The sequence below is a fragment of the Copidosoma floridanum genome, unplaced genomic scaffold, assembly GCF_036245765.1.
Source record: "Copidosoma floridanum isolate Cflo_tuat_1 unplaced genomic scaffold, Cflo_Japanese_pri ptg000020l, whole genome shotgun sequence".
NCBI lineage: Eukaryota > Metazoa > Arthropoda > Insecta > Hymenoptera > Encyrtidae > Copidosoma > Copidosoma floridanum.
The window spans coordinates 39,951,800-39,967,479 of NW_028321897.1; the positions used below are offsets into that span (position 1 = coordinate 39,951,800).

Below are 15,680 nucleotides of genomic sequence, written 5' to 3' on the forward strand. Positions count from 1 at the left end.
CAAGGCTCTCAACGCAATGACATCTGCCATCTACATATGTATATATATATATATATCCTATATAATCCGTGTGCCTCTCTCTTAGTTTTTTTGTGCTTGTTCGAAGTGAATAAAGGAGTTGAATTAAACATTGGTCCTTCGAGCCGGATTCAGAGCAGCTAGGATAGCTGGCTATTCCCAGAAATGTAAGTAAAACCATGATTTCTGAGACTCTCTGCGTTTCAAACGCATCGAGACATTAGGCCTCTGGTGCACGCGATAGAGATGATTAGATGTTCGCCGCAATTACCGCGCGGTCTGCGTCGTGGGCTTCACGCGTGATTGCGATCACGCAGCTTGAGAATTTGTCATGAAGCGAACGTGTTGCAGATCACACGCTGCCTCACATCCAAACTTTAGCTGATTGCCGGGCCCACGCCAGCCCTTCTTTCTCTCTCAGGTCTCAAACTCTTCACGGCGCGCACGAATGCTGAATGCGTCGTGGGTGACAAGGCTCCGCTTGAAGTGGCAAGCGTCGAGCTCATCGTGCTTTAAATTCGCAGGGCACATCAAGGCTGGTCTGATCTGCTTGCGACGCAGCATGCTCTCCTCGATGTTTTGGATCAGTTCACTCAATCAGCCAGGGGCATCGAATCCTGGAGCATGGGGCTCGTCGACGCTAGGGCAGAGTTGCTCAATAGCTACTGGAACGACTTCCAAGCTAATCATCGTGACTTGATTCCGGGCGCACCTGAGGACAAAGTTGCATCCCTCAGAGTCCTGTACTCATCTGGAGAAGGACACTACCTCAGCGCTAAGGCATGCCTCTCTGACGCCAAGAGTGGGCTGACTCCTCTTCCTGTACCCGGTGGACCACCCCTTCTCCTTGGGCCTCACGCCGGCCCTCGTCTGCCAAGCATCAACATCCCGCTTTTTTCCGGCCGTCGCGAAGATTGGCAGTCATTTCGCGACCTGTTTCAAGCACTCATCCACCAAGACGCTCGTCTCACTGATGTTGAGAGACTTTATTATTTAAAGTCGCACGTACAAGGTGAGGCAAAGGCAGTGTTGGATACATTGCAGCTCGTCGGCTCCAACTATTCGACCGCCTGGAGCCTCCCAACTTCGCGGTTCGAGCACCACCGCCTCCTCGTGCAGGATCATATCACGGCACTAAGGATGCTCAAGACTCTAATAGAAGAGTCTGCTGCTGGTTTGCAGGGTCTGCTCGATACCTTGGAGAAGCACCGTGACCAGCTAGAAGCGCTGAAGCAGCCCGTGGAACAGTGGGACGTGTGGATGATCTCCTTTGCCTCCACCGCCATGGACCCATCGACTCGGAGGGCCTGGGAGGACGAGCTTGAGAAGCTGGATGCAGCTGCCTTGGCACCTGGAGAAGTAGCCACATTCGCCAACCTGTCCAGCTTTCTGCAGAGGCGTGGCCGCTCTCTAACCTCAGTAGAGGCCTCGCGCAGCCTACGCTCAGCGAGCGATTCATTCAGCTCACGTTCAACGAGTGGCCGCTCTGCCGGGCCAGCACCGATCGGCCGCAACCACAGGACTCTCGCCACACATGCGGCCGAAGCTGACTGCTCTGCTTGCCATGCTCCTCACTACATCGGCCATTGCAGTCGTTTTCTTCAGCTGGATGAGACAGCACGCCGGGCTCTCGTTGCTCAATCGAAGCTGTGCTTCAACTGCTTGAGGTCAGGCCACATCGCTCACTCCTGCCCATCCCAAGGTGTATGTCAGCACTGCAGCGCGAGACATCATAGCTCGATTCACGACGGCAGCCGTAAACGCAAGGCCGACCCCGAGTCAACAAGCGCTCAGGCCCAGCGAGCACGACTCACTACAGATTTCAAGGAGAGCATCGACCCGGCGGTCGACTCGCAGCTGTGACTAGCCGTTCTTCCAACGATCACGGTCCAGCTGAAGGTAACCCGAGAGCGGACAATCACCGTCAGGGCGCTCGTCGACGCCTGCTCGGAAATCTCGATCACATCCACCGGACTCGCTCGAAAGCTCGGTGCTCGTCTCGAGCCAACTGCCACTAACATCTTGGGCGTCGGCGGAGTCGGCGTCACGCACTCGCCGATGATCGCACAGCTACAGGTGCAAACCCAGAACTCGGCATGGGCGTTACAGCTGACTGCACGCTGCCTACCTCGATTAGGACTCCTCACTCCTTCGGCACCGCTGCCCCCAGCGGTCATAGACTTGTGGCGTGACCTACCAGACCTCTCGGACCCAAACTTTGGGACACCGGGTGATGAGGACATAATTCTCGGCGCCGACGTGTACTCTCACCTGCTGCGGCCAGGGCTCCTGCTCCGGGGAAATCTCATCGGGCAGCTCACTGTCGCGGGCTGGACTTTGACCGGTCGGGTGTCGTGTCACCCCCCCCCCATCGCCACTTGCCTTACGACTCAAGATGCCAGCACCCCGCCCTGGCATGATCAGTTGGTAGCGTTGATGCAGCGGCTTTGGGACCTTGAAGACGTACCCTGAGTAGTCCGTCAGTCACCCGATGACGCCGAGTGCGAGACATTTTTCGCTCATCATCGCCGAGCCGCTGACGGACGCTACATCGTCCGCCTTCCACTAAAGCGCAGCGGGACCGAGCTGCTCGGAGAGAGTTTTCCCAGTGCGAGGGCGTCCCTCCAATCTTTACAGCGCAGACTGCAACGTGACCCCGAGATGTCTGCTGAGTACGTCCTCTTCATGGACGAGTATCTTCGCTGTGGGCACATGCGGCCGCTGACCGACGCCGAGCTGCGCGCGTCCCCTGGGCCAGTGCACTACATCCCGCATCACGGCATCTGGCAAGCCGGCGACTGACGAAGAAGACTGCGCGTCGTCTTCAACGCATCACGACCGACTTCAACAAACTACAGCCTCAACGACGCACTGCATGCTGGACCGAAGCTTCAAACCTGCCTGCCGAGCGTTTTGCTGCGTTGGAGAAGGCACCGAGTTGCTTTTTGCACGGACATCCAGATCATGTTTCGGCAAATACTTGTCGATGAACGTGACGTGGATCTCCAACGGATTCTATGGAGCATGGACGAGTCAAGCCCACCAAGGCATTTTCAGCTGCTTACCGTGACTTACATCGAGGCCAGTGCTCCTTATCTCCCTCTGCGCACGATTCTGCAGCTTTGCGAAGACGAAGGTCACGCGTGGCCGAAGCCGTACCGATTGTCAAGAGCGATTGCTATGTCGACGACGTCCTCTCAGGTGCTGACGATGTGCAGACTGTGCGACTCCGTCGCGATCAGCTGATCGGCCTGCTGAGAGCTGGCGGATTCCCTCTCAAGAAATGGGTCGTGAATGAGCCAGAGCTCCTGCATGATCTCCCCGTGGACTTCTACCTCAGGCCATCTTGGCGACAGCTCAGAGTGGACGGCCTCGTTAGCGAGCTTGGCGTCAGCTGGGACCCCATCGGTGACTGTTTTCACCTCACTCCACCTGTCATACAGCCACAGCAGATGAAGCGCACCATGCTAGCAGCCCTTGCCAGACTCTTCGATCCCTGCGGGTGGATCGCGCCCGTCATCCTCGTCGCCAAGCTGATCATCCAAGATCTCTGGCGTGCGCGACTGGACTGGGATGAGGCTGTGCCAACATCCATGACTCAGCGATGGCACGCATTTCTGAGCCAGCTGCAGAACGTTTCCGTACTTACCATTCCTCGCTGGATCGGTTATCACCCTTCGGCTACTCTGCAGCTCCACGCATTCGCAGACACCAGTCGTCGAGTGATGGCAGCCGTCGTCTACTCACGCGTTGATGATCCGGTCGAGGGCGTGCGAAGGCGCGTCTTGATATCCCGCACTAAATTAAACACCATCAAGAGCCTGCAGCCCAATGCTTCTCGTCCAGCACGCATGACCATCCCTCGATTAGAGCTACGAGCTGCCCTGCTCGCAGCAAAATTACTCCGCATGGTTGCCGAAGAGTACGCCGTGAGTTTCGAGTGCTGCCACGCCTGGAACGATTTCCAAATCGTGCTCCACTGGCTTCCGTCGTCAGAACCTACCAAAAACTCGTTAGTCGACAACTACGTGGCCCACACTCAAGAAATTCTGCCCTCGCAAGTCTGGAGGCATGTTCCCACGGACGCGAATCCAGCAGACGTGGCATCTCGAGGCACTGACTTGGCAACACTCCAACAAATGCACCTGTGGCGGGAAGGCCCTCATTGGCTCGCAGAACCCACGGATTCATGGCCAGTCGAAGTTACGAGCCTCTCGAGCCCTGCCGAACCCACCTCTGAGGAGATCGCCCACACCTGTTGCGCCACTCGACTTGTCGCTGCAAGTTTTGTCGACCTATTTTCAGATCTGGATCGACTTCTGCGTTTTGTTGCTTGGCTGCGTAGATGGATCCGCTGCAAGACACGTCGTGATCCTGCTCTTCCGGTCCTTGCGCCCTTGACTGCCATCGAGCTGCGCGACGCCTATCTCGCCTGCGCCCGTCTCAGCCAGTGGCAGACTTTCGCTCTCAAGTTCGAGAGCTTGCAGAAGGAAGGCCGCGTGGCCGCAAAGAACCCGCTGCTGCCCCTGGATCCCATGGTAGTCGACGATGTCATTCGAGTTGGCGGTTGCCTCCAGTACTCCGCTCTCAGCTTCGACTAGCGACACCCCCCGATTCTCGACGGACAATGCTCGCTCGCTCAGTTGGTCATCCGTTGGGCTCATGCCCGAGCGCTTCATGGAGGAGTCCGACTCACCAGCGCGTACGTCTCTCGCAAATCCTGGATCATCGGTGGGCGGCGACGACTCAAGAGCCTGTTGAACAAGTGTGTCGTCTGCGCTCGGTTACAGGCTCGGCCCGCCACGCAACACATGGCGCCTTTGCCAGCAGCTCGAATCACTCCCGCTCGTGCTTTCTCCCGCACCGGCGTCGACATGCCGGCCCGTTCAATATCCTCAGCGCTAAGGGCCGAGGCATCCGCACGAGCAAGGGCTATGTCGCTGTGTTCATATGCTTGACTACAAAAGCAGACGTGGCCGGCCATCCGAAGTCTGGAGCAACAACGCCACCTGCTTTCGCGCCGCCGACCGAGAACTGCGAGAAGCTCTCCAGGAGGCAGAGTTGCAGTGGGAGCGCATCGCTGGCTTGCTGGCTGACCAAGGAATCATGTGGCACTTTATTCCTCCTCGAGCACCACACTTTGGCGGAATGTGGGAGGCCGGTGTCAAATCCATGAAGCCATCATCTTCGCCGTGCCGTCAGGCCGCGGAACCTCACCTATGAGGAATTTTCCACGATGCTCACCAGCGTCGAGGCGGTCCTCAATAGCCGCCCTCTCACCCCGTTGACCGGCAGTCCCGAAGACCTTGACGTTCTCACTCCCGGACATTTTCTTCTCGGTGGCCCTTTGAACTCTGTCATCGATGCCAGAGCCACGTCTGACACGCTCGATCGCTTGGCCCACTGGAAACTTGTCCGCGGCATCCGAAGTCAATTCTGGGGCCGCTGGAGTCACGAGTATTTAAACACGCTCAAACAACGGCCCAAGTGGAGGGTCCCGCGTCGAAACTTCAAGGTTGACGATGTCGCCGCCCTAATAGACGACACGCTCCTTCAATCCAGTGGTGCTTGGCCGATTGGCCGCATCATTTCCGTCCATCCCGGCCCCGACGGACTCGTACGAGCCGCCACCATCCGGACTGCCACCGGCGAGTACGTCCGCCCCGTCAGCAAGCTGTCTCTGCTAACCGTCCAAACCGACACCACCAGCGAGGATGTGTTGCAGGACCCAGTGGATGAATCTGGCCCAGGCACGGCGGGCAGGATCTAAAGTTGTTTACGAAACGAGGCAGGCGGGTTGTGCGGAATTCGTTTCTCGCGCCCTTTCTTTAGACGGACACCTGCCATCTACATATATATATATATATATCTCCTATATAATCCGTGTGCCTCTCTCTTAGTTTTTTTGTGCTTGTTCGAAGTGAATAAAGGAGTTGAATTAAACACACAGTTAGTAGTTGTAAATCAGTATGTGCAATGTTGTAGAATATTACATATTTTCTTTGTTAAAATTCGTAGTGTACTCGTAGTGTAAAACAATAAGCTACGAGACTTTGATGAAAATTGACCGAGCGTAAATTGAAAATCTGAGAAATATTTGCATCTCTAAAAACATTGTTTTTTGGTAATGGGTGTGAGGTCTGAGAAGAATTCATAAACGTTTTTAATTGATGCTTTTCAGCTATTGTTTAGTACAAAGAAGTATACTTGGCTAGCCATGTAAAAGAAGTTAAATGACTACAAACTTATTTGACTTCCGCAGTATCAACGACACTACCTTAAGCATAGCTTAAAATTACCGTTACTTTTGACTGGTTACATGAAATTAAACATTTTTGTGTTTTAATAGATAGAGTGGGAGATAAGCTGTGAGGTTTACGGGTCTCCCAACTCTTTTCCTCAGCCGAAAGTGAAAAAGGAATTGGAACTGACATTTCGACAATTTCACAAATGACTCAATTTAACAAGAATCTAAGCATGTCTGAGCATTTTTTAACGTATTTATTTACATTTTCATCGAGTCACGTGAACTTTCGACACGATCCAAGCCAATCACAACAAAATCAACCAAGTACGCGTGTGATGAATGGTACCACCACTTCATCATTCTTATTACTCGTTCTCGGATGTATAATTAAATGTAATTAATTGAAACACGATGAGTGATCCCTAGGCCTAATATTAGGCCAGTTCTCAATTCTTTGACCATTAGTATACTAACATCTGTTGTCAGAAGTTGGCATGTTTATTACCTTCCTGATTAACTTAGCCGTAATATACTTAAGAAAAAGTAGTGACACTCATTTCGTTGTTTTGACATTTCGAGCAAACTTTAGTACTTGGCAATTTTAAGAAATACAAGGACAATGTGTTCATGTGATGTATACGTATCACAGAATCTGTCCCGTCGAATGACGAATGATAAATTTTTTTTTTTCACGTTAGTGAACGAATTCATGTTTTTAATCCTGCTTATCTAGTAATTTTACAAGTTTCCAATGTACTCGATATCTGGTGGGATCAGTATTTATGGTACTTATACATAATATTCATGATGGTAGCTTTCTCAGCTGGGCCACGTATACCTTACCTGGCTGGCTCTCCCTTCCTCATCACTTCAATTTAACTTTACTCCTGACTCCAAAACAGTCGTTCATTAAAGCCACAGATAGGAACGCCACGGTACTGTTATCCTACATCCCTATACGTATCGTGCGGAGCCTTAGAGAATATATACATGGAGGAAGCATTGTATACTCCGACCGCGAGACGAGATGAGAGAGACAAAAGACAAATGGCAGTACAACCTTTCTCTCTCTTACACGCCTCTGATTGGTTGGCCCCCTTCCGCATATATGGGTAAAGTCGTGTCCACGAGTGGTGGTCGTGGGGGAACAGAGCAGATATATGTAACCTAAGCTCTGATGAAAAAGAACTTATACATTACCAGAGAATATAGAATATATCCTCTTTAAGTATAGAAGGCCAAAGCGGAATTCCGAGCAATACACACTAAACACAATAATCTTCCATTAGAAAATAATTAAAACAACAAAATTTGAATAAAAATTTCCAATTTTAATTAAAGCTCTTATACCTGGTTAAACACTTCACATATGGCTAATGACTCAGTTAAAATGTTTTGTTTGTCTTCGATAGCTGAGCGATCAAGAATGCTTGATTAGCTTTTGCGCTCTGGTCTTGAAATCTGATCTATGCTATTTTTTTTTTTTTTTTTTTTTTTTTTTTTTTTCAGGTATATATTTTCATAATACTCATTATTGTTAATAATTTTTATATATTTTTATATAATAAATAGTGTGCAAAACATATAAGTATCAATTTTTACAAAGTTATATAATAATGTGAAATAGTATAATTTTGAATTATTTTAATTCTATAATGAGTTTTTAAAATTAAATTCTGAAATTTGGATGAAATCATATTAATATACAATTTTTGAAGAATGAAAATGGAATTTTTTTTTAAGAACGAACAATTTATGTTTTGTAGTCGGGGGGCGAAATTCTATAAGTTTTCGAAATTAAATTGTAAAATTTGGATGAAATTATATTTATGTACAATTTTTGAAGAATGAAAACGGATTTTTTTCTTTTAAGAACGAACAATTTATGTTTTGTAGTCGGGGGGGCTTCGCCCCCCCCGTAACCCCCCCCCAACCAGGGGCTTCACCCCCTGGACCCCTACCAGGGGCTGCCGCCCCTGGACCCCGCACAATCTGTCTCACGAAACATACCTTGATTCCCCTTAGTTAAAAGCAATTTAATGCTACCATCTTTGAAGTCAGCACACTTATATTTGAAAAAACAATGTATGCACATATATCAACTCAATATCGAATATTAGTAACTCTGTTACCGTCGCGACTGAAGACCATTTAATACTACTAGGGCCAGTATACACATACATACCGCTACATTGGCATGCAGATCGTAAATTTTATACTATAGGCTCTAAAAAAGCATGGTTTTTGGCAATGGACATAACGCAAAGCAGCAATATCAGCAGCCTAGGCTGCGTTCAGACACAACGGCAATATCAATCTGCACGCAATCTATTTGAATGCACGGGTGCGAGAGAGAGGGCGGACGATCCGTCATCTCTTCGCCCTCTCTCACTTGCACTCGCGCATTCAAATGGATTGTAAAAAGTACTGGCGTTGCGTCTGTACGCAGCCTTACAATATATATCCACTGGAGTTAGCATATATATGGCAATGCTTGCATACTAATTTGAGGTTTATAAACTTTAATTAATTTTTTTAGTATACATGTAGAGTTGATAACCTCACTTTACACCCTTAAGAAGAAATGGTAGTTTTCCTGCGAGTTTGAAAAGTCTCTGTTTGCGAACCGAGAGGTTTGCGGCCTGAGCCGAAGGCGAGGGACGTAACGAGGTTCGTAAAGGAGACTTTTCGAACGAGTTCCGGAAAACTGCTTTTTCGCCCAAGGAAGTACCAGCCTCCCAAAACCACCCGAGGGCGGAAAAATAGGAAAAATAATATACGCTACTCGAGCGCAAGCCTTTGCACCCTTGGGCGAACTTTGCGCCCTTCGACTACTTTGGGCCCCAGGGCGCAAAGTAGTCGGCGGGCGCAAAGTTCGCCCGCGGGCGCAAAGTGATACTTTGCGCTCTTGTGGCGTAATGTACTATTATTTTATAAGATTTCACACTGTAATAATAAGATTTAAAAAACTACTCTTGGCTCATGCCAAGAAAATACTAATGCGAGCATAAATTCAATATTATACTATTACAACACGTATAATTTATTTTTTATTGGCATTATTCAATGGAAACCGACGGGAAGGTGCACTGAAAAAAAAATCAAGCAGCTGTAGCATGAGAATCTATACTGCGTTAGTATGACTATCGATTCACGTGTGCAATGCTTGGAGTTCAAGTATAGATCGTATGAGATGCGCTCAAAGTAATATAGTATGGTCTGCTAGCGTATACACTACTAGCAGCCCCCCGTCTCGGCTTCGCCCGAGACTTACTAAATAAAACACCGTAGTGTGTTGACATGTAATGTAAAACATTTTTAGTTAGAAATTTTACACATATTCCTGATACATCTCAGAACAAAAATCTTCTTATTAAAAATATATTTTTTCGGAATCCATATGTTTATTTGGTTAAATAATGAGGTGTAAAAATTCAAAAAAATTATTATGCTGAAAAGTACCGTGCGTTCTTTATGCCATAAAATAATCGGTGGCCATAAGAAGCCGTTGATTTACAGTTTTCTCCCGTGTAATTCACGAAAACGGCTATTTTCTAAAGCTGTTAAGATTTTAAACCCCCAAAAAATTTATATTAAAATAAAATTTTTTTTCTCATATCTCACAACTTTATTACCAGAGAAACAAAGTCCTGGACCTTAAACCCTACATTTTTATTGCCACAAAAACACAAAAACATTTTCTACTTATTTAAAAATCTGAAGTAGGATCTTTAAAGATTTCAGAGATTGCTGTGAGGGTACAATGAAAAGCTGATCTATCACGTAATGGACTCTTTAGTTGTTAATTTTGACGCTGCTGTTTCAATCTCGATAAATTTTCTGCGTCAGTTTCTTGACGCCTAAAAAAAATTGTATTTATTAGATACACTTGAAGTTTTCTTCCGATTCACCCTCTTGCGACTTTTGGCATGCTTAAAATTTGTGTGACCCATAAAGTGTGTTTTCTGTCAACTTTGTTAAGTTCTAATATATTTGTTGGCAAGGTAGTTCGACGTCCGATGGCCCTAAAAGAGACCGGTGAGTTTTTTAAGTTAACTCTTTCTTGACTGCAGTTAACAGCCATTGTGACCTGGATACCTCAGGGTGATCTTTTCTGGCTTGCTGTTAAAGATACAGACTGTTTGGGAGAAAAATTACAAAGTCCGAAGCTTTGGGGCTAGTTGTAGTGCTCTTTCCCAACGTCTCCCGGTATAACGTCGAAGACGTTGGTGTCTAAAAAACCTTTTTTATTTGCAGATTCAGTTGTTTTGGTGATCTTAGATAGGGAGATTGGTTAGTGATACTTGTCCAGTGGAGGCTGTCCCGTTGGCTCAAGTTTTTTTTCCTTCATAGCTGTTATAGGTTTGCCCAACGCAGACCTTGGAGAGGATCAGTGATTCCTGGTTGAATTCTGAGAGTCGAGAGGGTAATATAGGGTCGTCGGTTACCGGGTTTTCCAGCCTTGCGAAGAAGAACTCTGCAGGTGACGTCTGCTAGTGAATGGCTGACTTGGTTTAATAGTGCCCGTCTTTAGTTAATATAGTCTTTTAGTCAACGAATCGCTTCCGGAGATGGTAATAAAAATGTATTTGTTGGCAAGGTAGTTTACACATAGATGGATGCTAAAAAGAACCGATGAAATTAATGGTTAAGTAGGGAACGTAAATACTTATAATGGCCCTAAAAAGCGCCAGTGGTGAAACTTCCAGGCTATTCTTTATTATTATTCCTGATGATGAAGAGCTGGCTACGGATAGCTTGATTCTTACCCTGGGAGTCTCGATATACGGAGACTGATAGAGGGAGGTGCGCTGCTGACCAAAGAATATCTCGTCTCAGGTCGTTCCCCGGATAACCAAACGCTCATCGTTAGACGGGAACATGTGGGTAAGCGCATTGGGGACGCGACGACCAAGAAGGTAGCCGTTGTGGCTGCCCATGCCCCTCAGAGCTCAGAGCTGTTTTTTTCCCTTGCTTACATTTGTAGCCACAAATTCTCTAACTGCACCAGGTGGGATGGTGGAACTCCCTCAAAACTCTGATAAGTTGGAGCAGATTGTGCTCTGGCTATATATATATCCTGGTATTGTTGCAGAGACGGCATCGGTTGGAATAATTTTTTTTTTCGATCGCACTCGTCGAGATTCAGGGTGAATGGACACCTAGGTCCCTTCGCCCTTAGAGAAGAGTGTCGTCCGTGACCGGGATACCCAGCTGCAAGACTATTATCAGCATTCTCAATACAGCTCGTTGAGTTGCCGAAGTTCGACTACAACACTATGGAGACGCTCCAGCCTATTATAACCACACGTATTTAATTATGTTGCAGGTAGCTTCGATTTTATGTCGACGCCACCTAGCGGATTTTACTGAAATAAAGTGAATAGCTGGCATATTTTTGCAAAACTTTGAGCTCATTTATTGCTATTGTTATTAAATTTTTAAAGATAAAAACTATACTAAAACCATCTAGGAAGTATCATGAATCAGTGTGCAAAATTTTAACAAAATCGGTTCAGTAGTTTTCGCGGTTAGCGATTACAACGGTTTTAGCGCTTCTGCTTTATATATTAGTAAGATTAGTAAGATAAGATGACACACACGGTCGTAGCGCGTGGAGTCCACGCGCAAAGTGTTTTGCGTGTACGCACGCTGAATTCGAGTGGGAGCTATAGGCATACCTATACATAACATACGCGGTCTGCAATACGCATTCATTACAGCTGATATACTGATGTGATATGTGTGATGCTCGTGTGATTTTATGTGTATAATGATGAATAACCAAGGTAATAGTTATTTTTATAATGAGTACTAAATTAATGTGGCGATTGTTCATCATTAATTACTAATGTTTTGTTCAAGTGTACTACATGTGAATTGTGCTCAACTTTATTTGTCAACACCCTGCGCTGAGTGCATTATATATATATATATATATATATATATATATATAGAGAGAGAGAGAGAGAGAGAGAGAGAGAGAGAGCGGAGACAGTCACCGAAACATCAGTATACGTTACAATTTTGAAGGTTATACGGCAAAAGGTAAATTAATAAACACCTGTGCCAGCGCGAAAAGATTAAACAGTATGACAATGCCAATAGAAATATTCCTCGTAGTTTTTATAAAATTTTTTAAAATTTCTTTAGGTAAATACAAAAATCATTTTTTGTTACGACTATGTGTTAAAATGATGGATTTAACTAATTATGTACTATGATGTCAATCACATCGGTTAATATCAGTAGAAGTTGGAACTACGTATTTATATCCAAAGAATTGTCTATTATTGAGTCTTGATTATATCAAATTATTAGGATTTCTCTGCCATATAAATATATAAAAAATTTTTTTTACGTAATATTTTATCATAGGACAGCCCTTGAATTTACAGTAATGTGTATTCTAACAGATTAAGTATACCTTAGTAAGCACAGTGAAAAAGATCAACCCCATGATAGGCACGTAGAATACCTGAGATGCCTGTGCATCTCATGCATGTCTCTCATTCAAAATCAGTATGAGTACTTACGAAACACTTTGCGCGTGGGCTCTATGCGCTACGACCGTGTGTGTCACAGTGCATACGCTAGCAGACTATACTACATTCGTTGGAGCGCATCTTATACCGTCTATACCTGTATCGTACAGTGTTGCTATGTGAGCCAATGCGTTTAACCCAATACTTCTCTCACACGGTCGATATATGGATGGTATTCATGCTACAGATGCTTGATTTCTTTTTCCGTATGGCAGTACTTTTCATCAGGATAGCATACATGAAGGATAAAGGGCGTATTAGAAATTATAACCCCAATAAATCCGTATTGATCGATGCAGTAAATAATTAAATGAATAATATTTACACTTGTGATAATAATAATATACAAAAAGTATTTACACATTTTTGCATTAGTATTTTATTGGCATTAGCCAAGAGTAGTTTTTTAAATCTTATTATTACAGTGTGAAATCTTATAAAATAAATGTATTTATAAGAATATATAAAAATTATTAACAATAATGAGTATTATGAAAATATATACCTGAAAAAAAAAAAAAAAAAAAAATAGCATAGATCAGATTTCAAGACCAGAGCACAAAAGCTAATCGAGCATTCTTGATCGCTCAGCTATCGAAGACAAACAAAACATTCTAACTGAGTCATTAGCCATACATGAAGTGTTTAACCAGGTAAGAGAGCTTTAATTAAAATTGGAAATTTTTATTCAAATTTTGTTGTTTTAATTATTTTCTAATGGAAGATTATTGTGTTTAGTGTGTATTGCTCGGAATTCCGCTTTGGCCTTCTATACTTAAAGAGGATATATTCTATATTCTCTGGTAATGTATAAGTTCTTTTTCATCAGAGCTTAGGTTACATATATCTGCTCTGTTCCCCCACGACCACCACTCGTGGACACGACTATACCTATATATGCGGAAGGGGGCCAACTAATCAGAGGCGTGTAAGAGAGAGAAAGGTTGTACTGCTATTTATCTTTTGTCTCTCTCATCTCGTCTCGCGGTCGGAGCATACAATGCTTCCTCTATGTCTATATTCTCTAAGGTGCGGAGCGCACCTGTGCGTACTGCGTCCTCCTGGCACAAAGAGCTGGTATAGGTATATACATATATATCTTGGATGAGCTACAGGTTGAGCTGACTACTTTCTCTCTTGCGAGCACAATTCTTGGGGTGCTACAGTGTCTCGTGCACAGCTTGCATATAAATACACTTGTATATATATATACCCTTGCGTTCGGATAGGCACACGCAGGCAGACAGACATGCTCAAGTATACAGTGCATTGTGTTTGCACGAGAACAAGGCACATATATAAGTACTTACCTCAGAGCTGCCGTTTCTCTCTTCTTGCTAGTGCATAAAAATGGCTCGGAGCTGTGCGCTTTACCAGTCGTACCTCTCGCTCCGCTCGCGGAACTTTGGCCCGCGCTTTCTTCTCCTCTTTTCCAGCTCCCTTCCCCCTCTGTGCGAAATACAGAGTATACCACTGCTCTTACCATACTCGCGCCGGAGAGTAGGAAAGTAAACGCCTGACTGCAGCCCGCGAATTTCGAAGTAAACAAGCCTTGCTCTCCCATCCCCGCTCGTGTATCTCCACTGCACCGAGCCTATATGCGGTTCTTGCGACGGTCTCGAGCAAAAGTGCGTACACTTTGCCGCGAGTTAGTTGCCCCCTTGACGAGGACAAAACTGATGATTATACGGCGAGTACCTGTACCAGAGCAGGAGGGCTGTCACGCACCGCCGTGCCTCGAGAACAACGCTGGGCTTCGAAATCAATTGTTCCTAATGATCAAAGTTGCCCGGGCCAACTTTCCGCGCGGTGTTGGTCGTACACACGTAAACCCATGCATCGGGGGCATTTTGTTATTTATTTACTGCCTTGCTACAACCGAGGCTGGATCTTAATGATGCCTCGCACCCCCTGCCCCCACGCGATTCCGCGTAGAGACACGAGATACTGAGAAAGATTACTCGCTCGCCCTCCTGTTTACGTAAGTTCAGCGGTTATGTCGTTCGGTGAAATTTGTTTCGCCTCCCTCCTCCTCGTTAGCCAAGTGATTTGTTGTAGTTCCAAATTTTTTATCCTCGTCGTAATTGTTGTTGTCCTTGCAATTTGTGGAAACTAATTGCACAGAGTTTCCGGTTCTACTGATTTCACTTGGTTATCGCAGAACTTGATTGTGTCCCCAACTTGTACATAATGAGATATTGATTGTGTTGATTTTTACAAGTGTTCATGTGACAGCGTACCTTGGATACTTAACAAACAATTATCTTCTTAAACAGAAAAAAACCTGATGTCTGAAGATGGCGATGGTCGATTTCATAGACTTTTTATGATAACAGATATTCTTCGTGTACGTACGTTTTGCCGATTGCCATTTTTTCTCCGACAGAGAGGCTTATTTATTGGGTTAATAAAAACGAAGCTCGTAAAACATTCAAATTTACGGTCTGTTATACCAATACGCATTATCAAAATGTCCTGCTGCTGTACACGATATAATGTATATAGGTATTTACACGTGTACACCCGGCAGATAAATGTAATCACTTTGGCGAGCGATGGAAAATTCAGACACAGCATCCGCGAGGAGCAATTTTCAAATCACAGCTCGGTGATTATTATATATAAATATAGTCTAAATTAGAACCGGCGATTTCTCCCCACCTTCCCCCAACCCTATCCGAAAATAACAACAGCAAAAGTACGCCAAAGTTACCCCTCGCGCCCTGCACAGGCAGTAACTTACACATAAACCGATACGTATGTACATCCCTCGGGCCAAAACTATTAAATCGCGTCTGGAGTAAAAGTTGGAGTCGTAATAACGGCGATGATCCGGACCGATAAATCCCCCGAGGAATTAATGCCCCTTG

At 45.7% G+C, this 15,680-nt stretch overlaps 2 protein-coding genes across 2 annotated transcripts; both read left to right on the plus strand.

Annotated features, from left to right (window-relative positions):
• Positions 1 to 642: 642 nt before the first annotated feature.
• LOC149374466 (uncharacterized) lies at positions 643 to 2,490 on the plus strand. Its single transcript, XM_089593738.1, has 2 exons — positions 643 to 1,877; positions 1,947 to 2,490. The coding sequence occupies exons 1-2, from the start codon at positions 643 to 645 to the stop codon at positions 2,488 to 2,490; spliced, it is 1,779 nt and encodes a 592-aa protein (XP_089449864.1).
• Positions 2,491 to 2,679: 189 nt separating this feature from the next.
• LOC149374467 (uncharacterized) lies at positions 2,680 to 4,619 on the plus strand. Its single transcript, XM_089593739.1, has 3 exons — positions 2,680 to 2,804; positions 2,877 to 3,154; positions 3,220 to 4,619. Exons 1-3 carry the CDS (start codon positions 2,680 to 2,682, stop codon positions 4,617 to 4,619), a joined length of 1,803 nt encoding a protein of 600 aa, XP_089449865.1.
• Positions 4,620 to 15,680: the final 11,061 nt, after the last annotated feature.